Below are 10,505 nucleotides of genomic sequence, written 5' to 3' on the forward strand. Positions count from 1 at the left end.
TTCTTTTGAACAGAATCTCACTGTGAAGCCTTGACTGGTCTGGAATTCATCCTGTAAACCAGTCTGGCCTCAGATGCACAGAGACCCATTCACCTGCCCCTTCGTCACAAATTAAAGGCTGATGCCACCATATCCAGCTATTTTTTGTGAATATTTATTTATTATGTATTATGAATACAATATTCTTTCTGTGTGTATGCCGAAGGCCAGAAGAGGGCACCAGACCTCATTACAGATGGTTGTGAGCCACCATGTGGTTGCTGGGAATTGAACTCAGGACCTTTGGAAGAGTAGGCAATGCTCTTAACCTCTGAGCCATCTCTCCAGCCCCCAGCTATTTTTGTCTTAATGTGTGTTGACAGACACATATACACATAAAAATAGTAAGGCGAAAATAAATTAAAGAATTAGATTTTAAACTGGGCGGTGGTGGTGCACACCTTTAATCCCAGCATTTGGGAGGCAGAAACAGGCAGGTCTCTGTGAGCTTGAGGCCACAGAGTGAGTTCTAGGACAGGCTCCAAAGCTACAGAGAAACCCTGTCTTGAATCCCCCCCATCCCTCCCCAAAACTTACTTTCACAACTATTAATGCTCTCTAGTAAGCTGGAACACTTAACATGGTCTCAGTATTTAGTCGTACATGGCTGCTGACAAAGGACTCTTGGCTACTGTGATCTGGTAGAGTATTATTCCACCCCGGTTTCTGAGGCCAGAGCATCAGTACCGCGGAATTTACTGGGATGAAAATGCTCATTTGCTATCTGGAGAAGCCTTCCAACTCACTGTGAGGCAGTTGAAATTTGAAGAAGTCTTACTTACCCAACACTTAGTAACCGCCCCGCCCCATTGGCGGTTGGACCAAGGGTTTCAAAGGTGCCAGGCAAATGCTCTACCATTGAGCTACAGTCTCAGCCTTGCACTTCGTCTACTCATCCAAGTAAGGTACACGTTTAAAACAAAAACGTACAACTGAAAATAATACTGAAACAGGACTTTAACCCTAAAGGTACTTTTTACTAGAATTCCGCTAAGAAATGTGTTTTTCCTTCAGGCTTTTAAGAGCAAGCAGGAGCAGATTGTTAGTTAAGTCACTTGTCGCCCCCGCGTGGCAGATTCAGAATATCGCGCCCAATATCATTTAAAAACACAGAAAGGTACTCTGTGCTCCTCTCCTAATTGCCCCTATTTACACCTCGCGGCATTTTTTTCTCTCCAAGTAATTTCAATTACGGTTTCAAAAGACCTAGTTTGGCACATGACTCTTTAATAGAAGATTCTTTAAAAATTTCCTTTAAAAGATTCGAGAGCCGGGCGGTGGTGGCGCACGCCTTTAATCCCAGCACTCGGGAGGCAGAAGCAGGCAGATCTCTGAGTTCGAGACCAGCCTGGTCTATAAGAGCTAGTTCCAGGACAGGCTCCAAAGCTACAGAGAAACCCTGTCTCGAAAAGCCAAAAAAAAAAAAAAAAAAAAATTCTTTAGAGTGAGTGCAAAGGCGCGGATCTCTGTGAGTTCGAGGCCAGATTGGCATACAGAGAGAGTTCCAGGACGGGGTCCAAAGCCCCTAAAGAAGCATCGAAACCCCCCTCAACCCCCTGTAAGTAAAAAGCAGGAAGACAGCTATAGTAGCAACAACCATGCCACACATAAAACTCACATCATAATGTACAGTAAGGAAAAGAATAAAGCTGACTTTAAACCAGTAATAAAAAGAAACCACTCAGACTGTATTTCTCCCCCTCCACTCTCCCAAAGGAAGAGTGGAACGATCATCAATGGCAGATAGCAGTTGCACGAAGCAACACTAAAAGCCGGCTTCACGCTCAGGGGAGAATACTCTGTCTCCTCCTCGTGGTTTCGGGTGCTCTACACAGTCAGAGAAACTTCTCTAGTAACGAACTATAGAAATGATCCCTGAAAGTATAGTCTTAAAGTTGTGCTGGCAACCGCTGCCGAGTCACACCTGGCAGTACATTTTTCACTAATGGTGACATTGGATGTCCATTTTCCCCCCGCTCCGTCGCCGCCATCGGTGATCTTCTCTCCGAAGAAGTAGCACACACATGTATTTTCAAAGTGATATTCGTACTTTCCTTTGAAAAATAAATCATTCTAAATATTATGAATTGTACAGTAACTCAGATTTAAAGTTCTAATTAGCATATTACGGGCAACAGCCAATCACGCTACTGTATTCAGGCAAACAAAACCGCTTCCGGTCCGGTTTAAAGATAAAGGGTGTGTGCGGGTTCTCAGATTACATTCTGTTGAAACTGATTTTGCTTAGTAACCTTTGCTGTTCGATTTCCACCCTGCCCCAGTCTTCCCAGTGCAACATTCGGTAGCATTAGTGCTGGATGTGCAAGCCTATGCTTGGTGCTAGCTAGACTGGCCTTGAATTTGCATGAATAATCCTGCTTTAGCCCCCTTAGCAGCTGCTGGGATGACAGTGTAGGCAAGCACTTCAGTTGACTCAAATTGGTTCTCCAGGTATCAGTGCCACACGCGAAGTACGCGAGGTTTAGTTTCTAAGATTCAGAGCTTAATCCAGCAGGGAGGTAGAGGCAGATGCTTGTGTGCACGTTCAGCTACTCTCTGAGTTCTGGGCAGCCTGAGCTCTACGAACCACGTTCTCCCAAGGGGGTAAAAAAATCGAAATTCCCAAGCTCGAAAGCTCGGAGTGTGCAGAGCCTTCACGTGGTTCTCCCGCGGACTCCTGGCGTGGCCATCTTGCTTTCTGGCGAGGCGATCGTGCGTCGTGAGCAGCAGTAGCCGGATATGGGGCGCCGCTGCCCGTATCCAAGATGGCGGCCCCGGGTGGGCGTAGCCAGTGATGGCGTCTCCGAGTGTGCGAGCTATGGCGGCTGCGATGGATCCGAGTTGGGAGGACGAGGATGAGGAGGAGGAAGAGGAGATAGAGGAGGCTGTAAGCGTGGGTCGAAGGCCTTCAGCGTTGGCGGTCATAGCTGTGCCAAGCCCGTTGGGGAAGAGGGTTCCGGGTGCGGACGGCGGGAGGGAGGCCCGGAGAGACTGCTCGCTCTCTTTCAGACCCTGGGGCACGAGAAGCGGGGAGCTCTAACCCCAGTACTAGTCTACCCATTCTAGAAAGACTAGAGATGGTCTTGGGGGTTCCGCGGGTAATCTGCTTCCACCAGAGACTACATCCAGTTTTCACAAAGGTGGCATCGTTAAATTGGGATTTGTGGCATTTCTGTTTATTGTCCCTTGCTCGCTGGCCGTGTACCATACTAACTTTTCTTTCTTCCGCCAGGAGCAATTTGTTCTGGTAGAGTTGTCAGGAATTATTGATTCAGACTTTCTCTCCAAATGTGAAAATAAATGCAAAATTTTGGTGAGTCTTAGAATTTGGGGAATGTTGTAGATTTTTATTCTTTCAAGTTCAGCGAAAGTTGTAGATTTTCTTTCTTTTCTCTGACTCTCTCTCTGTCTCTGTCTCTCTCTGTCTGTCTCTGTCTCTCTCTCTCTCGTTTTTTAAGACAGAGTTTCTCTGTGTAGCCCCATGCTGGCCTGGAACACTGAAATCTGTCTGCTACTGCCTCCTGAGTGCTGGGATTAAAGGAATGTGCCACCACCACCTGGCATTTTTTCTCAAAGTTAAAACAGGAATGAAGCGGCTACACTTATCCACGAAGATAAATATGATCATTCCACTTTACAAAGCTTAAAGGGACTGTTCCAGAGGAACAGGGTAACGGGTGATTCTATGGAGTAAGGAAATGCCTGCTGCCTGAATGTACGGCCGGAGAGAATATGAAGAGCAAAAGATAACATTTTGTTTGGAACTTTGGACAAAAGCCTCATCCAGTGCTGTACCTAAGCAGAGCCTGTCTTCTTTCTAGTAGGCCTAGAAAGTTCCATCCTCCAGTGGTACCAGTCAAGAGTACTAGTCTGGTCCCAGACTCTGGTCTAAGTGTGGACATGTATACTGCGTGGCCAGGCCAGTTGCTCAGTTGCTCAGTATCCACATTACTTGCTTCTCTCAAGTGTCTGCACATGACAACAGGCAGAGTCTTTGGTGTATCTCCATGGCTCACACCTGAGCCTCAGCCATCAGACTATAAGAAACAGCATGAAAGTAGGCCGTCCTGGTACACCCTGTAATGTCAGCATTGGAGAGTCTATGGCAGGCATCCTTAATGACAAAGTAAATTCTAGGCCAGCTTGAGTTACAAGGAGCCTTGTCTTTAAAAATCCTAAAGAAGCTAGCTAGTGGTGACACACACCTTTAATTTCAGCACTTGAGAGGCAGAGGCAGGTGGATCTCTATGGGTTTGAGGCTGCCTAGTTTATTTGACACATGTCTTTAGTACCAGCACTTTAGAGGCAGAGGCAGGTGGACAAAGAAACCCTGTCTCAAAAAAACAAAACAAAAAAATAAGCAAGTTATAAAGTCTGTGATAATTGTGTGTACATAACGGGTTTCATTCTAATAATATTATACATGCACATAATATACTTGATCATAGTCACCCGTCTCCCCTCCGCCTTCCTTCTCCCCAGTAGTTCCCGGCAAGGGCTGATGGAATAGAGGATGGCCATGAACTCAGTTTGTAGCTAAGGCTGTTTTTGAGCTTGATTCTCCTACTTCTACCTCTTGAGTGCTAGGATTGCCGGTATGTGCCACCATACCTGGCATTGCTTTTCTTTCTTTCCTTTTTTTTTTCTTTTTATGATTACATTTATTTATTTTTGTGTGTGGCCGTATGCATGCCACGGTATTCCTGTGGAAGAGGTCAGAGGACAGCTTGTAGGAGTCAGTTTCCACTCCCACCATGTAGGTTCTGGGGATTGACTCAGGTCATCAGGTTTGACAGCAAGCACCTACCTGCTGAGTGATCTTGGTGGCCCTTGAGATTTGTTTTGTCATGTTTTTTGCTTTTTTTGAAGACATAGTCGCATATGTGGTCTGAGCTGACCCACGATCTTGCCATCCCGGAACTCACTCTATAGACTAGACTGGTGTCAAGCTCAGATGGCCTGTCTCTTTGCTTTCCAAGTGCTGGGATTAAAGGCATGCTCCACCACACCTGATCCAACGAGCCATGGCTATCCAGGAACTTGCTTTGTAGATCAGGCTAGCCTCTGCCTCATGAGTGCTTCAACACACCAGCTCCGAGGTCATTTTTTTGGTGGTGGGGGAAGTTTTTAAGATGGTTTCTCTGAGAAACAGTCCTGGCTTGTCCTGGAACTCACTTTGTAGACCAGGCTGGTCAGAGTGTCCACCTCTGCCTCTTGAGTGCTGGGATTAAAGGTGTGCACCACTACTACCTGGCTTCAAGGGAAATTTCTTTTTAAAGGTTTATTTATTTAATATATAGTGTTCTGTCTGCTCGTATGCCTGCAGGCCAGAAGAGGGCGCCAGATGGTTGTGAGCCACCATGTGGTTTTGGGAATTGAACTCAGGACTTCTGAAAGAACAGCCAGTGCTCTTAACATCTGAGCCATTTCTCCAGCCCTCAAGGGAAATTTTCTAATGATGGTATTTTATGCCCTTTAATCTGTTGTAGGGAATTGACACTGAGAGGCCCATCCTGCAAGTAGACAGCTACGTATTTGCTGGGGAGTATGAAGGTAGGAGAGTGCCGGATGTTCAAACTCCTTTATCATGTGGCTTTCAGAGTATTTCTGCCATCTTTCCTAATTTGCCTTACATTTTCCTGCAGATACTCTTGGGACCTGTGTTATATTTGAAGAAGGTGTTGAACGTGGTAAGTCATTGCTATGCTAGGCTAACTTTCTAAAGATTATTTCAAATTTACTGTGTGTTTTGCTTTTTGTTTTTTATTTTATTTTATTGTTGCTTAATATCAGGTCAGCTGTAGCTCAGGCTGGCTTTGAACTCACAATCCTGCGTCCTTAGTGCTGGGATTATAGCCTCGATACATTGTAGCACGAATTCTAATGGTTCTTAATAAAAACCCTGAGCCAGATATTAGGGAGTGAAAGCTGAGAGATCAGAGAAGCAGTGCAGCCAGCCACTAGAGAGATCTTCTGCTTCTACAGAATCCTCAGACCAAAAGGACAGTCCTGTCCTCTAAGTGTATCCTCAGACTGCTGCCTTAGATGGATTGCTTCAGACTGCACTGAGCTCCTGTCTCCTTCTGCCTTTTTTTTTTTTTTACATTTTTTTTTATTTTGTTGATATTTATTGACATTTTTCTCTGCTCCCCTCCTTGTCTCTCCCCTCCCTGCTAATAGCTACTCTTTGTCATCTTCTCTATGTTAGTTCTAAAGGATTTGTATCTTATTTATATGTTCATTTGATCTTTACCACAGTTCAGTGAACAAGATACTTTCTGTATGTTTGGAAGCAGCCTCAGTACAGGGTGGCCTGGAATTCTCTGTGTTATTTCCTGAGCCTCCCAAGTGCCAGCGTCGGTGCCGTCTTCATGCTCCTTCATAGCTGGAGAAAGCACGGGTGTCAGCAACAGTCTCAGATTCTCACAGGAGTGAGTGGCAGGGCCAGGGTTTGAATGTTTCAAGGCTCACTTTCATTTTCTCTTTATGATGTTGGGGACTGAACTAGAGATTTGCATATCCTCTCCCTGGCTGACTTCAGACTTGTGATCCTCCTGTCTCAGCCTTCTGAGTAATTTGCTGTACAGCCATGCATTTCTTAATGTTCTTAACCATACCGAATACCTCACTGTGAACGTATGCTGCCGTACATTCTTATGTGTGTCTTTGTGTGTACAGGTAAACAACTTTCTCCAAACTTTATATCTAGAGCTAGATTGAGCAAAGGGAAGAAAAAAGATTTAATAAGAGGCTGGGGTTGTAGCTCTCCTCTAGAACATTTATTTGCTTAGCACGTGGGAGGCCTTAGCCACAATTACCCAGCACCAAAAAATGAATGTAAAAAGAGGGGTGGAGGAGAATAAAAGTGGAATGTATGCTATCTTCAACTAAATGAGCAGCTGGAACTACATGAAATTCTAAGTTTGAATATTAGCAATAGCCGGGCAGTGGTGGGCAGTGGTGGCGCACGCCTTTAATCCCAGTACTCGGGGGCAGAGGCAGGCAGATCTCTGAATATGAGGCCAGCCTGGTCTACAGAGCTAGTTCCAGGACAGGCTCCAAAACCACAGAGAAACCCTGTCTCGGAAAAAAAAAAAAAAGAAAGAAAGAAAAGAATATTAGCAATAGTTGGACTTCATATGGTTCCGATATCTAGATGCCATCATGTTCTCTCCTGATGTGTAGCAGGAGCTCACACTTGGCAGAGCAGTATGTGGAAGCCTCTGGTGTCTCCTGTCTTTGGTCCAGTGTCTCATTCTCTCACCTGTCTGGGTCTACAGTCTTTTTTTTTTTTTTTTTTTTGGTTTTTCCAGACAGGGTTTCTCTGTAGCTTTGGAGCCTGTCCTGGCACTAGCTCTTGTAGACCAGGCTGGTCTCGAACTCACAGAGATCCGCCTGCCTCTGCCTCCCGAGTGCTGGGATTAAAGGCGTGCGCCACCACCACCCGGCTCTACAGTCTTTAGAAGTTGCAGTTCTAGGCAGCAATATCACAGCAGTTTTCCCCAGGCTTTTCTAACTGGGAACATCCCCACTCAATCCTCTTGCTTCAAGTAGGGCATTTGGTTCTGGTCCTTCATTTGGGTGATGGGATTGTTGACAAACTGTCCTGCAGGCCAACTCCTGACCTTAATTTCCCATGTTAGGGCTTGAGTCTACCCAACCTGTTCCCTTCATCTCTGTTTCATGTTTCTGGCCTCATGGCTGTTTGGGTCTGAGTCTGTTGTGCCTTTGAGTGGCAGTGTTTTCTGTCGTTTCTTTGCGTGTGGGACAGGAGTGGTGAATCACAGTGTGACTTCCCGTGCTGTCTCCGTAGGAAGTAGTTGAGTACTTGATGTGATGCGTGAAGCAGCATAATAAGATCATTTTATGTCCTAGTGGAGCCGGAAGGGACCGACAAGACAGTGCTCAAGTACAAATGCCACACGATGAAGAAGCTCAGCATGACAAGGACGCTGCTGACAGAAAAGAAGGAAGGAGAAGAAAACATAGGTTCGTTGACTCCATTCTTTGAAGATGGGTGCCCTTGGGCTGGGAACGTAGCTAAGTGGACAAGAACCTTGCCCAGCGTTTGTGAGGCCCTTGGATCAATGCCTAGTACTAGCAGGATATGGTGGCATATGCTTGTAATCCCAGTGCTTTGCGGGGTGGGGGAAGGCAGCCGAAGATCAGGAGTTCAAGGCCAGACTCAGCTACTTGGCAAGTGGAAGGAAGATGTGAGCTCAAACCCTGAGTCCCATACATTAATAGACAAAAGCAAGTGTGGGCTTTGGCAGTGGGTGATACGCTGCTATCAGGATATTCCTTGGATGTTCAGAAATAGCTATATTAATAAACTATATTAAAATTTAGCACTGCATTGGGTGTGTGGCTGTTAGGTACAATCCCAGTACTTGGGAGGCCAGGCCAGGCCAGGCTCAGAGTTCTTCCTTTTGCTTTTGTGCCACAGACTCCCATTGCCTTCCGATGTCCTCCTGTCCCTGTTCATGCCTCCCTCGCCATCCCCTTTCTTCCGGTGTCCTCCTGCTTCTGTTCATGCCTCCCTCGCCATCCCCTTTCTTCCGGTGTCCTCCTGCTTCTGTTCATGCCTCCCTCGCCATCCCCTTTCTACTTTCATGTCCTAGAAAGTTTCCCTAGGAGGAAAGCATGCAATATGTGTCTTTCTCATCAAGCTTATTTTGTTTAATAATGAGTTTTAGAGTTCTAGTTGTATCCATTTTCCTACATATGTCAACTTAATTCTTATTTATAGCGAAATAAATAAACTTACATTCTGTATTGTGTATGTACCACTTTTTAGACAGGAACTCTTGCAGCCCAGGTTGGGATCCTTCTGCTCCTCCTCCTGTCACCACCTCCCTAGCACTGGGATTACAGACGCGCTGCCTCTCCCTTTCTGAGTGCTGGGCGATGCAGGCAAAGCTCAATCCTCAGCAGCCTTGCAGGGGACTGGGGAGGTGGACACAGGAGGACAGGCCCACTGGTCAGTCGGTCTACCTGGATCAGTGAGTTCCAGGTTCAGGGAGAGACCTCTTCTCCAAAGTCAGGTGCAGACTGATTAAGGAAGATGTCCCATGTCTACTTTTGGCCTTTATACACACATGCACATGTATATTTGCACACATGCACATATACCACACACAAAGACATTAGAGTTTAGGATGTTTTAAATTGTTATTGGCAGCAGTGGCTTGTACCGATATGGACGTCAGAGGACAGCTCTGGGTCCGTTCTGTCATCTCCCTGTAGGGTCTGTGGATCAGACTTATGTAAATCTCTCATGGCAAGTGCTTTTACCCGCTGAACTGTCTTCAAAACCCCATAAATATTGAATAAATAAGTAGACAAATAAATAAATAAACAGGCCAGGCATAGTGACCTTTCCTTTAATCCCAGTACTTGGGAGATAGAGGCAGACAGATAGATCTTTATGAGTTCAGGGCCAGTCTGATCTACACAACTAGGGCTCCATAGTGAGATTCTGTCTCAGGAAATGAATCTGACATAAAATAAAATCATTTTAAAGGTGCTTGACCTGAAGTGAAGAGACTTGGGAATGAAATTGAGGCATGCAGGGCTGTATCCTCCCTATATGTGTTTATCCCAATGATGGATCTTTAGTATGGTTCTGTATCTTGGCTGTTGTGAATACTGCAGCCATAAACATAGATGTGCAAGTATCTCTGTGCTAGACCAACTCAGCATCCTCTCACTGTGTATGTAGGAGTGATACTACTAGACCGTTTACTGGTCTTCTTTTTTATAAGGCATTGTCATATTGATTTCTGTAGTGGCTGTACAAATTTACATCCCCAGCAGCCCCAGTAACAGCTCGTCATCTGTGCCACATTTGTTTTGATTAACTGAAATTTTCTGCTTCTTTCTTATTTGCCCTGCTTATCTCCTGCCCACTTAGATGGCGTAGAGTGGCTGCAGATGAAGGATAACGATTTCTCCTATAGACCCAACATGATCTGCAGCTTTCTGCATGAAAATGAAGATGAGGCTGTAGTGCCGGCCCCTGACAAACCTGTGGAGTTGGAAGACGAAGAGATTCAGATGGAAAGCAGCGCAGAGCAGACCCACGAGCAGGAGACAGGGCAGCACTCAGAAGCAGAGGACCCTGGCTCTCCTGGAGACACCCCTGCCGAGATGGGAAGCTCTGTCTTCATGGGAATTCAAGATGGAAATGTTTCTCAGTCATGAACTTTTTGAAAAGAGGTCTTATATACAATAATTGCCGTGTAGCTTGCAAATGGCTTACCATTTTGTTGTTACTGTTAACAGTATATATATATTTACAGTTACAGTACAATTTAATATACTAGAATCATGCAGGACCAGACAGGAATTCTGTTTTTTAAAATATAACTTATGGGGCTAGAGAGATGACTCCATAGTTAAGGAGGACACTGGCTGCTGCTCGTCCCAAGGACCTGGCTTTGATTCCCACAAGGCAACTTAAAACC

General features: G+C 45.5%; 1 protein-coding gene and 1 non-coding gene across 3 annotated transcripts; one reads left to right on the top strand and one right to left on the bottom strand.

The window, feature by feature from the left end:
• Positions 1-1,715: 1,715 nt before the first annotated feature.
• Positions 1,716-1,930, bottom strand: LOC126499162 (small nucleolar RNA U3). The gene has a single exon (XR_007591011.1). It is a non-coding gene; the product is annotated as a small nucleolar RNA U3 (small nucleolar RNA).
• An 839-nt stretch (positions 1,931-2,769) lies between these two features.
• Gtf3c6 (general transcription factor IIIC subunit 6) lies at positions 2,770-10,381 on the top strand. 2 transcript variants are annotated; one of them, XM_050138077.1, is made up of 6 exons: positions 2,770-2,926; positions 3,272-3,352; positions 5,529-5,592; positions 5,685-5,729; positions 7,915-8,028; positions 9,953-10,381. In XM_050138077.1, the coding sequence occupies exons 1-6, from the start codon at positions 2,834-2,836 to the stop codon at positions 10,240-10,242; spliced, it is 687 nt and encodes a 228-aa protein (XP_049994034.1). In that variant the 5' UTR covers positions 2,770-2,833; the 3' UTR covers positions 10,243-10,381. The 2 variants fall into 2 exon arrangements, with proteins under 2 accessions (XP_049994034.1, XP_049994035.1); XM_050138078.1 differs by lacking the exon at positions 3,272-3,352 and having other exon boundaries at positions 2,792-2,926.
• The last annotated feature ends 124 nt before the right edge of the window (positions 10,382-10,505 follow it).

Source organism: Alexandromys fortis, unplaced genomic scaffold, assembly GCF_014885135.2.
Source record: "Alexandromys fortis isolate MF-2015 unplaced genomic scaffold, M_Fortis_MF-2015_v1.1 scaffold_14, whole genome shotgun sequence".
Taxonomy (NCBI): domain Eukaryota; kingdom Metazoa; phylum Chordata; class Mammalia; order Rodentia; family Cricetidae; genus Alexandromys; species Alexandromys fortis.